The sequence below is a fragment of the Macaca thibetana genome, chromosome 2 (genome assembly GCF_024542745.1).
Source record: "Macaca thibetana thibetana isolate TM-01 chromosome 2, ASM2454274v1, whole genome shotgun sequence".
Taxonomy (NCBI): domain Eukaryota; kingdom Metazoa; phylum Chordata; class Mammalia; order Primates; family Cercopithecidae; genus Macaca; species Macaca thibetana.
Window position 1 is genome coordinate 132,266,033 of NC_065579.1, and position 21,188 is coordinate 132,287,220.

Consider the following 21,188-nt stretch of genomic DNA (forward strand, 5'->3'; position numbering starts at 1 on the left):
GTGACACAAATGCATGATGGCGGCAGCATTATTTTGTTAACAAGAGAACAAAGAAATAGTCTGAGAAGAGTTCACTTCTCATTTGGATTTTTTTCACTTTGTGCCTTCAGACATACACCAGCTGTCGGTAGACTTCTCTATTTCTTGCTGTTTAAAATGCTCATTTGAGGGGTTAAAAGAAGGAAGGCGGAAGCAATGACAAATGAAAGAAATGTTTATCCTTTAAGCGGGCATGTCTGTCTCCTTTAATATTTGCTTTGCCTCTGCTCTATTCAGCTGAACAACCAAATAGAATACATATTCAATAGAAATGCTGTGTGTGGGCTAGTTTTTGAAGTAGGCACTTGGGTAAGGCCTTTGAACATGCCTTGCTGTCTGTCTTATAAATACTAACAACACTAAATTGTATTTGTAATGATAGTGTGACAGCTGTCCAATCATCATTTCTACAATCAGTGATTGAATTTTAAAGGAATTCTTGCACTCAGGAAAATCACTGTTACAGTATTTCATTTGTGAATTTCCTTAGGTTATTGCCCATACGTTTTATGAGTAATTTAGATCCATAGAGATGCTGCTGATCTTACAGTTTTTTAGCCAAAATGAATTTCCATAATCATTAGGAAGCCTGGAGGAGAAGGTTCACAGCCAGCAGGACACAGTGGGCCCTACGTGTGCTCATGCTGGTGGTGGAATGAGTAATGGTTCTTCCCACTGGGTTCCCCCTTGATGCTAGTGGTGAGGGAGAAAGTGAAATATGAGCAGGATGCTGAGAGCACACCCAACAACCCAGCTTAGCGGAAGAACTTCCCCTTCCTTTTCCCTGGTGACTTTGTTCTGCAATCTGATAAAGCAACGCGTGCCCACTGATTACACACACGTGGAGCATTTACTCTCTTGATTGGTCAAGGGCTCTGCAGGATATAGGCAAAGCCACTCTGGTTTGCACCCGGATACTTCTGTGCATGCATACTGCAAAAATCTACCTACCCTCCAGATGTGACCCAGATACAACTCATATCTAAACCCATGCAGTCTTCCCTGGCTGGTATTCTAAGCTTATACTCAAGCCCTTGTGTTCCCCATTAGGTGTCCTAGAGTTTACTTCCCAAATGAAAATTGTTGCTATTTAAGAGTTTCTACCCAAGACCAGGTGTTTAATCAAACAGTCCATTTGATGTCATAGGAAGATTGACTATATATCACAGTGCTGGGTTCTTGGCTGTTATGGCAGCACTTCATACCTGCCATTAGGATTAAGGGCTTAAACAACCCTCAGGTGCAACACCTGGGAACACCACAGCAATGACAAGTAGACTTGAACCTGGAATTTTTAGTTTTCTAAGATGAAGTCATAATATTGCATTTTTGTTCTTTCCCAACAGAGTCAGTTGAATTTGCAACAGATGGAAATATTTCCAGCAAAAGAAAAGGGTATTGTTCTAAGGGTCATGCTGGCAAAATGTGGCCTTCATCCCACGGAGTAGCCACAGAGTGATCTAGCACATAGAACCAAACGCTGCAGGGTAGTTTTTCTTCACTGGGATCCTAAACTGTTTAGAAATGAAAGTGACCGGGCACAGTGGCTCACACCTGTAATCCCAGTACTTTGGGAGGCCAAGGCAGGCAGATCACGAGGTTGGGAGATCGAGACCATCCTGGCTAACAAAAAATTAGCTGGGCGTGGTGGCAGGTGCCTGTATTCCCAGCTACTCGGGAGGCTGAGGCAGGAGAGTCGCTTGAACCTGGGAGGTGGAGGTTGCAGTGAGCCGAGATCGTGCCATTGCACTCCAGCCTGGGCAACAGAGTGAGACTCCATCTCACAAAAAGAAAAAGAAAAGAAAAATGAAAGCTGTGCTCAATTCATAACTAGTTTTAAAACTTTAGAATGCATAGGTCAGGCGAGGTGGCTCATGCCTGTAATCCCAGTACTTTGGGAGGCTGAGGTGGGTGGATCACAAGGTCAGGAGTTCAAGACCAGCCTGACCAACATGCTGAAACCCTGTCTCTACTAAAAACAAAAGAAATAGCCAGGCATAGTGGCATGCACCTGTAATCCCAGCTACTCAGGAGGCTGAGACAGGAGAATCACTTGAACCTGGGAGACGGAGGTTGCAGTGAGCAGAGATCAAGCCACTGTACTCCAACCTGGGTGACAGAGGGAGACCCCGTCTCAAAAAATAAAATAAAATAAACTTTACAATTCATAAAGATCAAGAGATGCTTGCTCAAATGCTGTTTCCTGAGTCCTGATAATTAGAACCCAGTAGGTCTGAGAGGGACTCAAGAATCTACCTGTTAACAAGCACCCTTAGCTAAGGTGATAGAGGTTGAGTATCCCTTATCTAAGATTCTTGAGACCGGAGGTGTTTCAGATTTTGAAATTTTTGGGGGGGTTGGATTTTGGAATATTTGCATATATATAAAATGAGATATCCTAGGGATGACACCCAAGTCTAAACGTGAAAATAATTAATGTTTCATATATACCTTATGCATATAGCCTGAAGGTGATTTATACAATATTTTAAATAGTTTTGTGCATGAAACAAAGTTTATACTTTGAACCATCAGAAAGCACAGGTGTCACTCATGTTGGCACTCAAAAAGTTTTGGATTTTGGAACATTTCAGATTTTGGATTTTTGGATTAGGGATGCTCACCTGTTTCAGCCAGGAGGTTTCTTGACATACTTGGAAAAAGAATTATTTTAGGTATAGTTTGACCTACCTTTTTTACTAAGTTGCTTTCTATGAAATGTTTATTCTGAGATTAGATCTACTGCCTGACTTGGCCCAGCTGCTAGGATTGTTCACACATGCCATGTAAAAATAAAAATAAAAACCAAAAAACTATATTTAGCATCAGTGGAATTTTCCTAGCTCCACCCACCCTCTAGCTTCCTGCTTTACACGTGTTATCTTTTACTGACCTTTCCCTTGGAATCCAGATTTTGTTCTGTACTTGCTCCTATGGGCTTGATATTTGGGCTTGATATCTGCCTCACTTCCTTGAGTTAACCGTCACCTGAGATTCAGGCTTATTTTTCTCTGCTCAGCCCCAGAAAACCTCAGCCCAGCCCCATCCATTCAGATTCTCTTACCCAGCCTGGCTTCCAGCAGCCTGAGTAGTATCCGGCTTGCCTGGGAGGAAAGTTCAGGAAAATGTGGAAGTGGGCCAAATTAATTAAAAGAAAAAAAAAATAGAGATCATTGATGTTCCAATACAGCAAATAAATTAAGTGACACCTGGCTGCGGAGAGGTGCTTTAGTACTGTTTTTCCTAGAGGGTTTTTTTTTTTTTAAGTCAAAAAATATTTTGTTTCCATTACAGATGTGGTCATTTTTATTCTGTAACCTAGGAAAATAATATGAAATAATATCTTCTAATAGAAAGTTCTATGATTCTGTGCATCTCTTTCAGTAATCCAAAAATTTCAGATTAGCCTTGACACAACATTTTACTTCTGGGACACTTGTTTCTGGTCACTAAATCTCTGCTTTTTTCTAAAAATCCAAAGATTTCCCACTCCTTGTTGAAGCATGAAAGCAGATTTTTTTCAGCCTAGTCTTCTCCCTTCCCTTTATGAAGTTGAGTTTGTGCATCCTAATTCAAGATAATTTCTGTGGTATGGGACTTTACAGAACACTGGTAGTCTGGCAGAAGTTAGCCTAGTGACTGATTGGCAGGTACCTAGTTACCAAGGAGAAACGAACTCAGAAAATCATGATGTAACAGTATTGACGCCTGCACTAGATCCCCCAAGCTGGGTCTCAGATCAATGGTCTAGAATCCACAAGACCGTATGTGAACTGATGGCAATCTTACTGCTCGCTCCCTCATTCCTCCTCTTAACATGATTTTTTAGGAATTGCTAGAAGGGTGGAAAATCATTACCTTCCCCTCCTCTAATAATGTGAGCCCATGCCCCTAACTTCTCCAAGGCAGATGAGGCCCTGGGGCGACTCACCCTTTTGAGGACCCAAGTGTAAAAACATTAGTCCCAACATCCTGTCACTTAAATAAGAAGACATTCATTCCTTATAAATAAATGCTGGTGGTTACAGTATAAATGCTGTGTATAGAAATGAGGACAAACTATAACTATAGGTCAATGGACTGTTGTGATCTCTTAAGCATGTATGCCTTTTGTCAATGCAGTGCAGTGCTTGTTGGGGAGGGCGGTGTCTCACAATTAGCTCTGGAGTTCAACTACAAGTGTTCTAAGAAAGGGTTAGTTTATATGTCAGTCCTAGGCCTTAACACATTCATGTGAGTCAGTTTTATAACTTTCTGTTCCTGGATGCATCCCTCGCAACTGTTAGTCCAGGCAGGCATGTGCTAAAATTACTTTTCTAAATGTTATCAAGCAAAGATGTGTTGGTTAGACTTTGCCCAATAAAAAATGTCTAGGAGTGGGTCTAAAACCGGTGTTGGCTGATTTTCTGTTCTTAGGAAATGGAGAGCTAGGAATAGAAGGATCCGTGTTAGTAATTCTCAAACTTTAGTGTGTAAAAGACTCACCCAGAGAGCTAGGTTAAAGGGCAGACTAATGGACCCCAGATTCTTCTGGTGTAGTCAGTCTGGACTGAGATTTAATAAAACAAGCATGGCATGATAATAATGCAGGTGGTCTACAGTCTAACTCTGAGACACATTGTATTATGAAATCCTGTCCTCTGTCATTTGCTGAGATGCTCTTTACCTCTTTAGACTGAAAATCACAGCCACTCTTGTGGTTACATGGAACAACTTACTGTGATATATATATAAAAAAAAAAAAAAAAAAAAAAAAAAAGGATGAACTTTATCTTCCAGGCTTTGAAAACGGTAAATGCACAGTCTTTTGTATGTGCCTTCAAGACACTTGAAAGTCACTTTGTGGCTACCACACAGAGATAGAGCAAACTTAGGGATGCCTATCCCCCTGTTTCATCTCAGAACGCCTCTCTCAGGACTCTTTGTTTCACCCAGGCACCCCAAGGTTTTGGTGAAATAAAGCAACTCTTTTTTTCTCAAAAACATTGTTAACCCTGGTCCAAAGGTTTAAAAGCTAGGATATATAGTTTTTTTATACCTGGATAGCTAAACTTTCTAAAATCTCTCCCCTCGTCTTTGGGAACCCAAATAGCTCATGCACAAAAGCCTGTGGATTTCCTTCCATGAGAACTGAAATACTATTCCCTTTATGCTAATGTTAATTTTCAGGCAGTGAACTTGGTTAACTATGAGAAAATACAAACTTTAGATGGAATGCATTATTTATAGTGAATGCAGAGCATCATTATTATCAATTCTTGTTACAAAATACACAGAAAAAATATCTTTTTGTTATTTAAGTATGGCATGGCTACATTGAGAAATAGTACAGATGTTAATCCACAGCCTCTCAGCTGCATCCTGAGTAATCATTATTATGTTTTATTCTTATTTGGAATTACTAGTAATAGACTCTATATTTCTGTATGAAATTCAAATCAGGGAACACCAATGAATTGAGATGATTGATATTATATATACACACAAATAATTTTGGAATTGGGGACAACAATGGAAATATTTCTCTCTTAGAGAAAATCCACCAAACTTGCTGCTTTATTAGTGATCTTGATGAATAACATTTTTCATTTACCTTGGTGTGCCAAAAAATCAATTAATTCTTTACTATTGAAATGAGCTAACATTTGACCAGTACCTAAATTTGTTTTGAAAATATTTGTGTAATTGTTAAAAATCTGAAATGTAAATACCTGGATTTTAAACACAAATATTTTTTAAAGTGCATGTTTGTGTCCTTTTTTTTTTTTTTTTTTTTTTTTTGAGACAGAGTCTTGCACTGTCTCCTGGGCTGGAGTGCAGTGGTGCAATCTCAGCTCACTGGAACCTCCACCTCGCAGGTTCAAGAGATTCTCCTGCCTCAGCCTCCCGAGTAGCTGGGATTACAAGCGCATGCCACCATGTCTGGCTAATTGTTTTGTATTTTTAGTAGAGATGGGGTTTCCCTATGTTGGCCAGGCTGGTCTCAAATGCCTGACCTCATGATCCACCATAGTGCTGGGATTACAGATGTGAGCCACCGCACCTGGCCATGTCTGTGTACTTTTATTCCATGATTTTATTTTGTGTCCTTTCATAAATCTTCTTTATTTTTGGTTGTTTAAACTTCTTATTGATGTGGTATTTTATACATGGAGTAAGGAGAGACAGTGGTAGTGGTAATATAATTCATGACATCTTTGAATGCAAATGAAATGTATGGATACATGTGTGTTTATGGGAAAATATTCCTGGCTGTTTTCCCTTTATTTGTTTTTGTGTTGTTTTGTTTTGGTTTGAGATAGCGTCTTGGTCTGTCATCCAGGCTGGAGTGTGGTGGCAGTGATCATGGCCCACTGCAGCCTCGATCCCTCAAGTTCAAGCCATCCTCCCACCTCAGCCTCCTGAGTAGCTGGGACTATAGGTGCATGCCACCATCCCCAGCTAATTTTTTAATTTTTGGTAGAGATAGGGTCTCCATGTGTTGCTCAGGTTTGTCTTGAACCCCTGGGCTCATGCAGTCCTCCACACCTCACCTCCCAGAGTGCTGGGATTACAGGCTTGAGCCACCATGCCCAGCCTGTTTTCCCATTTTTAACTGATACAGAATCACTGGCCTAGTCTAATCGTATTTATTTATAGATGAAACATTTGAGGCATGTAGAGACTAGCTGATTTTTCTGAGGTCCTGGAGTTACTACTTGACCCAAGGCATTGAAACTCAGTCCATGGTCTTTCTGAATCCCTACCCATCTCTTTCTCACAACAAGATCATGGGCCATCCTCAGTCCCCTATAATAAGATAGAACGCCGTTTGGTTATTTTGTCTTCTTAACTTTTCTTCTATTTCAACCTTAGCATGAAGTTTTTTTTTTTTTTTTTTTTCCATCTGAGTTAAATGTTAAATGCCTTAGAAATTACCTTGCCAGGCTTTACCTAGATCCCCAAACCAACTTTATTCTTTTTTTCTCAGTACCGATGCACCTGAATGAATTCAGTCTCATCCTATCACCTATCAACAAAAGACTGGTTATGAAGTTTTTCCGGGATAGCAGTTGCAATTCTTGCCCTTCAGAATAATCACATATAAGGGGACTGCCAGCTGCAGGGTGATATTTAATGTAAATTTTACATCGTAACCTCTGGTGATTCTATCTTAAAACTCATCAGGCAATGCCTAAGTAAACTAATTGAATACATTAAAAATTAAAAAAAAATACTTTGAAATAAAACAGATTCTTATTGATCACCGTGTATGTATATATACCACTGTACTTGATATAAAAATAGATAAGATACAGTCATGCTCTCAAGGAGCTTATAATCCAAACAAGGAAAAAGAAAGTGTACTCTATTAAATGCATTTAGTATAAAAAGATAAGTGTCTTGGGAAATACAGTTTTAAAATTATATGGTTAAAGAAAAAGGTTGAGGGTCTAGAAGAATCTTCTAGGAAAAAGAATTTGAACTTGATTTTGAAAAATGAAAATCACTTTTATGAGCATAAGTGGTGAGATGCATTTTGAACAATATTTATTGTGTGCATAGTCTAGAAGCATATGTACTCTACACTGCCACTTAAATATGGTTTGTGGATCATTCCAGTCTTTGAACTTTGTTACTGCTCCATGACAAAATAAGTCTCAAGCATCCAGATTCTCTTACTGAGAGAAAGCACTTAGAAATGCATGGCTGTTTAACATGGCTTCACTATCCAAGCACATAATCAGTGGACTCAAGTCATTGCACCTGTTATAGACCAGTTTGGGTGTCGCTGAGTCACGTGTGGTACCAGCTATGTGATATTTATCCTAGGTAGACCATATATGGCTTCATAAGAGATTGGGAAAACAAAGAACCTAGTCCTTCACTGCAGATAATTTGAGAATAAAGACTGTAGGTTGTTCTTTATTTGCCTACATAGTCATTTTGAAAAATTGTTGTGTATATTAGCAATACAGAGCTGTTACTCATTATTGACTTATTTACACTATCGCCCTTGCTTCTTTCTAATGTTATCATCTCATTACAATACAGAAAAAATTTTAACTTTATGACACTAGAGAGCTATCCACAATGAGAGCAGCACAAAAGCAATACAGGAAGCACATACAGTAAAGGGGTAGGCTAAAGACAAACAGAACAATACATAGAGCAGAGAAAGGGAGACGTCAAGCAGCCTGTGCCTGGAAGTTGTTAGTAAAATTAGTGACCAATGTGAAATAAGAGAGCTCACATTTTCACTTCATCATAATCCGCAGAAGATTAACCTCAATGGGAAATTTTCTTCCAGAAACTGAAACACAACCTAACCTGTTATGCCTTACTATTTTTTGTTAATTTCTTTCTATTATTTTCTTTATGTTGTTGTTTCCTGTTGTTCCTATTTGGAAGAGATTCTTCATTTTGGACATTTTCTCTTCTCATTTCAGATGATTCCACACTGCATGGCCCGATTTTTATTCAAGAACCAAGTCCTGTAATGTTCCCTTTGGATTCTGAGGAGAAAAAAGTGAAGCTCAATTGTGAAGTTAAAGGAAATCCAAAACCTCATATCAGGTTTGTTGATTTAAAAGCATGTGTTTCCATGCATATAGTTACTGTTATTAAAATCAAGAAATACTTACACAATGCTGGTTACATAAAGAGATTTTATTTATTTATTTATTTGTTTATTTATTTATTTATTTATGATACTGAATTTTGCTCGTTACCCAGGCTGGAGTGCAATAATGCGATCTCAGCTCACTGCAAACTCCACCTCCCAGGTTCAAGCGGTTCTCCTACCTCAGCCTCCCGAGTAGCTGGGATTACAGGCATGTGCCACTATGCCTGGCTAATTTTGTATGTTTAGTAAAGATGGGATTTCTCTATGTTGGTCAGGTTGGTCTCAAACTCCTGACCTCAGGTGATCCACCTGCCTCAGCCTCCCCAAGTGCTGGGATTATAGGCATGAACCACCATGCCTGGCCCAAGAGTTAGTTAGTTAGTTAGTTATTTCAAGACGGAGTCTCGCTCTGTCAGTCACCCAGGCTGGAGTGCAGTGTGCGACCACTGCTCACTGCAACCTCCGCCTACCGGGTTCATGTGATTCTCCTGCCTCAGCCTCCTGAGTAGCTGGGATTACAGGTGTGCACCACCATGCCCAGCTAATTTTTGTATTTTTAGCAGAGACAGGATTTCACCATGTTGGCCAGGCTGGTCTTGAATTCCTGACCTCAAGGGATCCACCCGCCTCAGCCCCTCAGTGCTGGGATTACAGGCGTGAGCCACCGTTCCCAGCCCATTAAAAGCTTTTAGATGGGCATCGTAGGATATCCTGAAAGTCTAAGGAGATGATTGTTTCATGAAAAGCTAAGTATCCAACCTCTGTTTTTTGTAGTACTGGGAATTAAATATCCTGATTGACTTTCTCTTTGAAAACATTAACAATTCCTAACCACATATATTTAACTGAAAAAACACATTTTAAACCATATCAGTAAATTGGCAGGAAAGTAAGAAATGTTAGAAGTCCAAAAGTAAGTGGATTTGGAACCCAAAGAAGCTGAACAGTAAAGGCAGTCTTCATGTTAATAAACTACAAGTATGAATTGAGCTTTGGTTTTCATGGCTTCAGAGGAACAGAGGTCACAAGACAAAGCCTAGACAACCCACAGGAGAATCCAACATGAGAATATCTCCCAGAATAAACCTGGGATACAAGGACTACATCTTTAGAGTAAATGTGAACAAGAAATAAGCTTGACTTCTAAAGAGACTGTGAAGCACAGGTAATTGTGTATTTCAAACATTAAACCCTAGTGGTTGTAGTAGCAGATGAGATACAACTGAAAAGAGAATTTGTAAACTGCAAGATAGGTCTGAAGAAATCCTCCAGAGGCAGCAGAAAGAGACAAAGGGAAGCAAAATACTTTAAAAAGAAAGAGAGAAAAAATGTCTAATCAGGATTCCAGAAGAAACAAGAAAGACTGAGGCAGAAGCAGTATTTAAAGAGAAGGCTAAGAATTTTCCAAACTAATTAAAACTTTCAAGCTATAGATACAGGAAGCCCAATGCACTTCAAGCAGTACAAATAAAAATGAAGCCACATCTAAAATAGTGAAATAGTGAACACCAAGTCAAACAGATGATCATAAAAGTAGCCAAAGTTGTAATACAGATAACATTCAAAGAGATCACAAACTGGCAGCTGACTTCTCAATAGCAACAAAAAAGCAGAAGACAGAAGATAGAATCTTCAGTATACTGAGAGAAACTGTCAAATGTATAGATAGCCTAAATACTTTTTTAAAAGGAAAACAAACTAACTGCATTTTTAGGCAGCCATCAACCAAAGTCTGACTCCAGCAGACCCTCACTAAAGGAAATTCTAAAAGACATACTTGAGGCACAATAAAAGTGATTCCAGATAGAAGAGCTGAGCTACAAGAATAAATAAAGCAAATGGTAAATGTTAGTAATTCCACAAAAAAATTATTGCACAGAACAATAAAAAATAATAAAAATAATACTGTCTTGTGAAGATAAAAAGAAGAAAAGTAAAAATTCATGACAACGTTAGAAACAAATTTTTAAAAGATGTACTAGACAGCAGATAATCTATATGGTTAAAGAAATGAAATTGGGGCCAGCCACATTGGCTCACGCCTGTAATCCCAGCACTTTGGGAGGCCAATGTGGGTGGATCACGAGGTCAGGAGATCAAGACCATCCTAGCTAACACGGTGAAACACCGTCTCTACTAAAAAAATACAAAAAAACCAGCCGGGCGTGGTGGCGTGCACCTGTAGTCTCAGCCACTCAGGAGGATGAGGCAGGAGAATGGCATGAACCTGGGAGGCAGAGCTTGCAGTGAGCCGAGATCGCGCCACTGCACTCCAGCCTGGGCAACAGAGCGAAACTCTATCTCAAAAAATAAATAAATAAATAAATGAAATTGGAACCCTACTGCACTGCATACACAAAAATCAATTCCAGTGTATAGAAGACCTAAGTGGAAAATTTGCAATACTTTTAAAAGCAAATAGTTATACATATTTATGACTTTGGGGAAGGAAGAGATTTTCTAAATGTGACAGAAGCAGTGCAACTTGTAAAAGAAAATATTTAGCTGTATTAATATTGAAAACTGATGTTCAATAGAATAGACTGAAATAAGCAAAATTACAAGCTGTAAACTTGAAGATTTTTAAGTATATTTGTTATGGGTAAGGGATTCATATCCCAGACTATTTAAAGAATTTCCACAAACAGAATGTAAAAAACAACCCAGTGGAAACATTAGCAAAACACTTGAACAAGTACTTGTAAGAAAATGAAAACCAAAAATTCGGTAAACATAAAAGGATTGTCAATATCATTAGTGAACAGAAATATATAATTAAACCTACAACAACATACTCTTTCAAAACTATCAGATTGACAAATATAGAAAACTGACAATCTGTTGGTGAAGGTGTAGAGCAAACAGAACCCTTGATTGAACACTGCTGGTAGCAATGTAAATTGGTAAAAGCCACTGTAAAAAAAGAAAAAAAAAGCACTCCCTAGTAAATCTAAAGATGCACATAATCCATAATCTATGATCCAGTATACATAATTATGTTCATAGTATATTCACAAATACATATAACCTGGTATGTTCGTACAAGGTAACCTCACGCAGTAGTAAAAATGAATGAATGGCAGCTGCGACAACATGGGTAGATCTCAAGAACATAATTTTGAGTAAACCAGTTCACGGCCAAATACATAGTATGTAATTTCACATTCACAATATTTGAAAGTGGTTGGGATGGAGTGGTTTTTCAAGGTATAAAGGAAGCAAAACTTTACTTCTCTTCTCTTAGGATTTTTCAGCTGAGCCTGAAAATTAAATTTACATAAAGCAAATCAAAAGGAGAAAAACATTTTTTTAAATGCAAGTTTTACATGGCAAGGAAGCCTTCATAAGACAATGAAAACCCAGAGACACAGTTATCGTTGCACATTTATATACTGAATTGGACAAAGAGTAGTAAATTGTGAAAAAGTAAGTTATATGGGGAGCTAGAAGAAAATATTTTAACAAGGTCTGGACAGAGTTTTCTCTGTCTCAACTTCCTGTCCTTGATGAAAAGAATGTTACTTTCCTTCTAATATAGAAAGGACATCTCTGGCATGGGAATTTCATCCCTTGCTCTTTAGAAGAAGAATGAAGGTGAAAGTGGTCCTCTTGTACCTGCTGTTTTCCGAGTACCTTTAACTCAAAATAGTCAATATAGGCTGGGCACAGTGGCTCACGCCTGTAATCCCAGCCCTTTGGGAGGCTGAGGCATTACGATGGCTTGAGGCCAGGAGTTTGAGAACAACCTGGGCAACATAGCAAGACCCCCATCTCTACAAAAATAATTTAAAAACTAGTCAGCCATGGGGGTACATACCTGTAGTCCTAGCTACTCAGGAGGCTGAGGTGGGAAGATTGCTTGAGTCTAGGAGTTCTAGGCTGCAGTGAGCTATGATTACACCACTACATTCCATCATGGGTGACAGAGGAAGACCCAGTCTCTAAATAAATAAATAAATAAATAAATGTCAATATGCCAGAGCAGCATATTTTTGAGTGGCATGCTCTGAACTCCTTCAAAGGATAATAACATACAGGATAAAATTATAAAGAATATCACAGGAATGAAAAAGCCAAAATTAAAGATTATAAGTAACCATTAAGAAAGAGTGGTTATAATCAAAGTAGATACAGCAGACTTCTAAAGTGATAATATCCCTTTTAAACACAGATCTTCATTGGCTCATGATTTTTTATAACTTACATACATCTTATAAATATTATTATGCCTCTATTCAAATTTGATAATTAAAAACTATAATAACTAATATCTAATGTTATATAAAAACAGAAATATATATGTCATAGTTTAGGAGAGATTGGAGTCATCAGGTTGGGTTCTCAGAAGAAATGAGATTTGAACTGAGATAAGTAATTTTCAAATAGGCAGAGGACATTCTGTTCAAGTTAAAGGATGGCAGTATTAGTATAGTGGATATTATTTTAGAATTATGTGCTCATTTATCCATTTGTTCATTTGTCAAACATATTCATTATTTGTCCTTCAAACTTCACCAGTGTTTTTCAAACTGAATTCCAGGGCACATGGAATTGGCTTAAAGATTACCAGAGAAAGAAAATAACAGAATTTTCATCCAAGATTCAGCCTTCGCAGGTCTACTTTGAACTGGGCCATATATTAGGATTCTGAAAAATATGTCATCTAGACAAAATATTTAAACCACTCTATTAAGCAGCTGCAATGCACCAGGCACCATGCTAGGTCTGAGTATTCAAAGATTAATCAACTCTACAACATGTTTACTAGTACTATTAATTTGAGGACTGCCTAGATGTGGATGTAGTTGGAGTAGAATGAGGTAAATACAAGTAAAGGATGACCACGTTCTAGGTACTCTGGAGGAAAGAAAGTCTAATTCAGGATGGTGAGGGTAGATGTCACTGAAGGCTTCACAGAAAAGGAGATATTTTAATATATCTGGAGGGTGAATGGTTCTTTCATCACATGGATAAGGAAAGGAAGTGCATTCCAGAAAATAAGAAAACAACTCTCTAACGGACCATATAATTAGAGTGAACATGTAATTTATCATCTAAGGGCACTTTTTAAAGCAGAAGGCCACTGTTCATAATTATTCTAGGACAGCAGGTGTAAACCCAGCACTTGTCTTGGGCAAGCCAGAATAAATAGTTATTCTCCCTAGAATATATTAAACCCAAGGCTAAATCAAATATTTTTAAATACTTTATGTAATAAAGAATGCAGGAAGCAAAGGCTCTTAGATACATAAACGATGAGTTAACTGGTTCCTGTTTTCCTTACATAGCCGAGTGTAAGTTCAGATGTTAGCCATAAATGAAAACAAATTTTGCAGCCGAATTTGGCAAGTTGCTGCTTTGTTTTTCCCCAAACTGTGACCTTTAATTAACATTGCTTTTGTAACATTGTGTTTCTAGATATAGGAGCTTGCCTTGTTATTTAAAACAAGCAGTGAAACAGAAACCTATTATGTTTCTAGATTGCCAGGAAACACTGAGAACAAAACTTTTTAATCAAATATACTAGCAATTTATTGCAGTGTACTTCTTGCCTTTATACCTTTGGCAGTTTCTCTGTAACATGATAGCAGACTGGTACCTGGGAGCTAAAAAGTTCCTCTTGTTGAAAGAAAGAGAAAGAGAAAGAATAGAGAGATCAGGCATTTTCAGACACTTTCTGCCTGAACTTTTTCAGTCTTCAGGCTGACTTTGAGGGGGAAGAACAAGTAGGAGAAATTCCAAAGTGAGTCTCCATGGGGATCTTCAGCACTGGGTTCTCCCCTCAGACACCGCAATTGACCTCTCTTCTTTGTGTCTATTCCCTCAACTGAGCCTTCTCTTTTCATTGTTTCCTGCCCCTCAATTTTGAAAGGGTTGACCCAGACCCAGAAAAATTTAAGAAGTTTTAACTTGTGCCAACTTCCCTTGTATTAAACTTCCCTAAGGACATATGACATTTCTTAATGCACTCAGCATCCCTTTCCAGATAGAAGAAATGTTCACATACTTGCTCGGGGTACTTTTGCTGAGGTTTGTATTCAACTGAGTTTGCAGAAAACAAATTCCAAGTCTTAAGTGCCCTGACTTTCCCTTAGTGCCAAGTTGAAACCATCAATAAAGAAAGAGGATTTCGCTACAGCGAATCCTATAGACACCCTCCCAGCAAAGCCACATTTTACCCTCCAGAGTGTCACAGCATAGGTGTTTGGTTGTGCACAACCCCACTCTCTGGAGAGAGTGGAATCGTGGTTCCTCAAATGATTTAGAAATCAGCTTATGACACTCACAAATTTCTCTTGTCCCTTGGGAAAATCTCTATTGGCTCCAAATGAGCATTGCCTCTATATTACCAACACTTAAAAGATTCCTCAAACATTGAAAGTAAATTGTGAAATTTTCAAGTGTGTTTCAGTATACAATGAGATAAGAAATTCAGTGTAACCCACATTCAGTTGGAATGAACAGTGACTGCATTGCAATAAAACTTGGTATAGTGCTTTGTAATAGAGACTCAACTGCATTTCAGAAAAAGCACTTTATTTTCTCAATAATCCCTTTTCCTTTGCTGTTTGTATGTAAAAGCAGGTGATAAAGTAGATTAATGGACTTTCTGCACAGCATTTTAGTTGAGATGACTAGTGTAGACAAACCTACAGAGGAGCTCTCATTATGCCCACAACCACTTTTCTAAGAAGACTCACATGGTCCCACTCCTAAATTCCACACTCTGCTTGCAGCTCACATTATATTGCAGTTTCCTCGTTGAGTTCTTAGATTTGTCATATTAAATTGCTCTACTATCATTTGAAGTAAGTTATGGCCAAGACGTGATCAGCTGACTCAAAAAAAAAAATGTCTAGGGCAGACAGTCAGTTCTAGAGATTCATGTGCATATAGAGCTGCTAGAATATAAGCTGGCTGTTCTGTCTTTATTGCGTATTACTTTCTTGTCTGTGTCAGAGCACAAAGAATTACTGTGGAGACTAAAAACATTGTCAGTTTCTAATCCCAATCTTCTTATACACAAACACATAAAGAGTTACCTCATTTTTCTATTTCATGCTCCTGGTCTACCTTTCTTACCTCTCTTGTTTCTAAATTTTTACATTTCACAGACATAAATAAACATATGTAGCTGTGTGGTAGTGTGCTGGAATGCTTCATGAATTGTGGATGTTCAAAGCTAAAATATCCAGCAAAGAAGTAAAATATTTAGTCAATTAAATTCAACAAGCATTTATGGAGCACAATGAGAGTGTTAGATTTTAGATGGCTAAAGTGAGAATACAAAAGCGATGTAGGCCAATTATCTACAGTAAAAGCAGCATTCCTAGCAGTCCAAAGGAGCATGGACAATTCTGCAGGAGACTGGATAAAGCTTTGCTTAATTTTTGTTGTTTTTGTTTTGAGATGAGGTCTCGCTCTGTTGCCCAAGCTGGAGTGCAGTTGCAGTGGTGTGACCTTGGCTCATTGCAGCCTCAATCTCCCAGGCTCAAGTGGTCCTCCCACCTCAGCCTCCCGAGTAGCTGGGACTACAGGCACGCATGCACCACCACACCTGGCTAAATTTTGTATTTTTTGTGGAGACACGGTTGTGCCATGTTGCCCAAGCTATTCTGGAACTCCTGGGCTCAAGAGACCTGCCCTCTTCAGCCTCCCAAAGTGCTGAGATTACAGGCGTGAGCCACCGCGCTTAGTCATCTTTGGTTAATTTTGACTAGAAATACTGAGGAAGACTTCATTGAAAGAGGTGTCATTGAAAAATGGCTTTGAAGTGGGACAGAGGTCTTGACAGAAAGAAGGGATTACCCTTCTGTATATTTGCTTTTGTTGATATCAGACATCCAAAATCTTGAAACTAACTCGCCTATATTTTTTTCATTTAAATCCTTTTACATTGTGTACAGACAACCATAGTACCCAAGAATGTTATAAGATGATACACAATGAATGTGCATGTGCACACACACAAATGTTTAAATGGTGTTTTTACTATTTAAAGGAGATAAGATTAATGGCTGTCATTCCTTACTCCCATTATGAATTTGGATCAGTTTTCTTTGTGCTGCTGTATTTCTTGATTTTTAACATTCTGATGTAAATGCTACTGTGATACTCCTGGTAATTCACAAACTCCTACTGTGCTATTTTCATTAGTTAATATTCTGTGTAAGATTTGTGGGGGTAAACAGATAAGATAGTAACTGAGTTGTATTAGTGCCAACATTCTTAAGTATTTAATTGACTTCTGAAAAGAGTCAAGATAAGCTCACTGTTTCGAATGGTGTTGGTTGTAAAATGCAACAAAAACAAAAACATAGGTCTTATTACCAAAACTTGGCTGTTAAAATGTGTGAGTCCTACTAAACCTACTTTATTGGGCTAAATACTCTAGTCACATACATAGGTGATCCAGGTAAATAAACAGAAGGACAAAAACAAACAAACAAAAAAACCTCTCTTTGCCCTGATTACCTAATGGCCTAATTTGCAGTTTGCTGGGATGGTTGATTGATGTTTGTGTGCCAGTGGTGAAGGAGCTCTTCAAAGTGATGCAAGGTTAAGGCAGGTTTGGTCCCCACGGCAGCTCAAGATCAATAGAGTTCCTCTCCTTTACAGCCAGCCATTGTAGTCATATTAAGGAACAAATCAAAGCAACTCTGCTGCAATTTCATCAGATACTCAGCAATCTACCTGGAAATAGTATATGCTGTCATCTGTATAGACCTATTTAAAGAATGATTGCAAACTAGAAGGACTTTTACTGAGAAGCCCTGTTTGAAGAAAGTTGCACAGGTGCTATGAGAAATCTGTGGCCGGACTTCAAAACGGTGAAGTGTTTGTAGCATGATAAGTAGTCAGAAAAACAGTTATTAAAATTTTAATATCATTGTTTACTTTAAAAGACTTGTTCTTTCCATAAGCACTTAAGATGTTACCATTGCTGGGTAGAGCATTTCTAACTTCTTAATCATGTTTTTTTAAAAAAGTCACAAATGATTTTTCATGCTATTTATAGTTTTTATATATTTTAGACAATTCAGAAATATTGATTAATATGACAAGACTTTATCTACTGGCATTTTTATACTATAGGTGGAAGTTAAATGGAACAGATGTTGACATCAGTATGGATTTCCGCTACAGTGTTGTTGAAGGCAGCTTGTTGATCAATAACCCCAATAAAACCCAAGATGCTGGAACGTACCAGTGCACAGCAACAAACTCGTTTGGAACAATTGTTAGCAGAGAAGCAAAGCTTCAGTTTGCTTGTAAGTAGCAATTTTATAATGCTGCAAATGTTACTTTGAGTTTGTTTACCATTATACCAATATGCTTTTATAGCAGTTTCATTTTAGAGACTAGATTTTAATTTGTTACATGATCATCTTTACTCTTTTTCACATTTTGGAAATAATTTTGTTTGTAGGATAAACTGTAAATCTAAGTGAGAAGATATATTCTTCTACTTTGATAAGGATTGAGATAGTTTGATTGTATGATAATTTGATTATATGATGCTTTCTTTATACACAAATTCACACACTGAGATTGACACATGTATAAATTTATGTAAACAACAAATTTTACACACACACACATTTTAAATAGAATGTGTATAAGCAAGAAATTGAACTGCCAGTAATTTAGTAGACAATAAGAGAAGTACTTTAACCATAAAGGTCAGAGCTGGAAAAAAACTGAGTAGTCAATTAATCCTATAATTCTCAAATTGTTTCTTATTTCATAGGCTAGAAAAAATTTAAAGTGACTGCAATAATGACAAAAAAATGGAGACAAAGTGTTATCCACCTTTGATATTTCCAGTTTAGAATGTTTAAAAAAACAAATAACCATCTCTTAAGACCACCATTTAACAAAAGTCCATGAATGTGTGAAAGAAGGTGGAATTTAGAAATCACAATTTGAAAATAAAATCCATAGGCAAGAGCAGTTAGCATACATTTTAGCATAGCCACCTTCAAGGATTGATGTTCAGCTACACTTTTAAGGGTTTATGTATTTGCATGTGATTATGTATTTCCTTGTGTGAAATTCCAACTCATATAGCAGTGTATGTTGGCGTTAGCCAAAGGTTTCATAAAGTCTGCTGGCAGTAACACTGTAGAATATTCTCATTAACAAAGTCCTCTCCAGGAACTCAACATCAAATGTACCTGATATCCAGTTCTTAATCTATTAATGCCATTTGGTGGCATTTTTATAAGTTGAGAAATGAATTTTCTAAGTATTATGTATATGCAAGGTTCCAGGATTATTTGGTTAGTGAATGTCTCTTGAGATAGTCTTCTAAATATTCTTAGGTGTTCAGAATAATAAGAGAATAATATATGTGATTGAATGTAACAGAACCAAAGTATTTATTTCTCTTGGTTTAATACAAGTCTTATATCTATATTTATTTTTTAGTAATGACAAATCTTGCTGAATTAATTTTTGGAAATAACCATAGAATCATGTACTCTCAGAGTAGGGGAATATCTCAGTATTTAATAAATCTTGTAATTCTTTGAATTTTGGATGTCATAGTGTAGGAAATTTTTAACACAGTAACACCAAAAAAAAAAAAAAAAAATGGAGATAGAGATACTATACCCTGGCCGGGCGCAGTGGCTCATGACTGTAATCCCAGCACTTTGGGAGGCCTAGGCGGGCAGATCACGAGGTCAGGAGATTGAGATTATCCTGGCTAACATGGTGAAACCTTGTCTCTACTAAAAATACAAAAAATTAGCTGGGTGTGGTGGTGGGCACCTGTAGTCCCAGCTACTGGGGAGGCTGAGGCAGGAGAATGGCATGAACCCGGGAGGTGGAGCTTGCAGTGAGCCGAGATTGCACCACTGCACTCCAGCCTGGGCGACAGAGCAAGACTCCGTCTCAAAAAAACAGAAATACTATACCCAAACTTTTTTATTACTAGCTTACATTTAAAAAAACAAATTACCAGCTTTTAAGATTATCCTTTTGTGAAAGACCAGGCATTTTACTACCAAAACATCAGAAAGATGGAATCTCATATTCAAGGACAGTCATTTAAATAGAATAGTTTAACCAAAAAAAAAAAAAAAAAAAGATCTACCACTCAGTTTGCGGTGGGTTGACTTGAGGACCTACCAGGAAATGGAATCCAGTTTGCTCATTCCACTTCATGTGTGATGTTGGCATTCCTCCCACCCTCAAAATCCTGCGCTGATCATCATTTGGTTTGAAAAATTGTAGTGACAGAAAGTTCACCAATTCATGACAAGGCACCTTGGGCCACAGTAGACTGCTCTATTGTTCAAAAATACAAAAACAAACTTGACATCTCTTTCTTAAAATTGAGCCAAATATCTAAATTTCTATCACATTCACTCCCAGTTCTTACTATGAGATGCTAGTTACTCTTCAAATATGTGAAGATATGATCATGTCCCTTGTCCCATAAATTCTTTTCTTCCCCATTTACTTAATCCACAGCCATATTCTTCACAATACACTCAACTATGTTAATTCATCTATTGTAGTCTTATGGAAATGCATAGAATTCCATATATGTACCTTAACTTTTTCTGAGGACACTGGGAACAATAGTATCTCATGATGTGAACTTTTTTTCAGTTAATGAAGCTGACAATAATATTTATTTAATCTTCATTTTTAAGTACCATTGTAACTTTATTTTAAGCATATAATCATGTAAAATCTGAGAAAGGATTTCTTATAAATTTCTATTCATCCAGAGCTACCCAACCATGTTGTTTTATTAACCTAAATTCGGAGTATTATATTTACCCCTAATAAATTCATGTTCTGAGTAGTGACCCTTTGTTCCATCTTATTTGAAATTGTTTTAAGTTTTTTTTTTCAATCTGACATATTGATTGTTCTCCTAGTTTAGTGTCAGCAGAAAATTTGATAAGTGTGTCTCCATTCAAATAATTGATACAACATGTTGACCAAGACAGGGCAGCATGTCACTAGAGAATTTCCACTAAAATGAAATTAAACCTTTAATTTAATATTATTTGGACACTCTTGTTCAACCAGCTACAAATTTAGCCAAATATACTATAATTGAACTCCAGTTTCACCACATGGTTTTAAAGTAGTGACAATCTTTGCTAAAGCCTTGCTAAAATCAAGTCGTATTGTTTCTACAACATCCAGCCCTGCCTGCTCTCTCTGCATCTTCTTGAGCTTTTCCTTAACCATTTATCGTAAAACTGCCAGAGTAATCTTTTAAAAAATGTAAATTAGATCATCCCGCTTTCCTGCTTTATGCCTTCTAATGTACTTAGAATAAATCTCAAACTCATTACCATGGTCTCATTTTAATTTCTCAAAAATGACAAATTATTTTTTGCAACAGGGTCATGATACTTTTGTTCCCTCTGCCTGATAAGCTTTTCTCGTGATCTTTCACGCAGCAGACGTCTCATGAGCCTCACATCTCAATTTAGGTATGACCTCCTAAGAGAAAGTTTCCATGTCACCCTAACATAACAAGCAATTTCCATCATTTCTCGTCCTCTCTGCCGAC

General features: G+C 37.5%; 1 protein-coding gene across 8 annotated transcripts in view; it reads left to right on the forward strand.

Moving 5' to 3' along the window:
• The window catches only part of CNTN4 (contactin 4), a 975,811-nt gene that overhangs the window by 635,114 nt on the left and 319,509 nt on the right, over positions 1 to 21,188 (forward strand). For all 8 annotated transcript variants that reach the window (XM_050781395.1, XM_050781393.1, XM_050781400.1 and 5 more), the window contains 2 exons: positions 8,469 to 8,595; positions 17,741 to 17,916. In XM_050781395.1, coding sequence (XP_050637352.1) covers positions 8,469 to 8,595; positions 17,741 to 17,916 — 303 coding nt within the window. The remainder of the gene's footprint in view (positions 1 to 8,468; positions 8,596 to 17,740; positions 17,917 to 21,188) is intronic.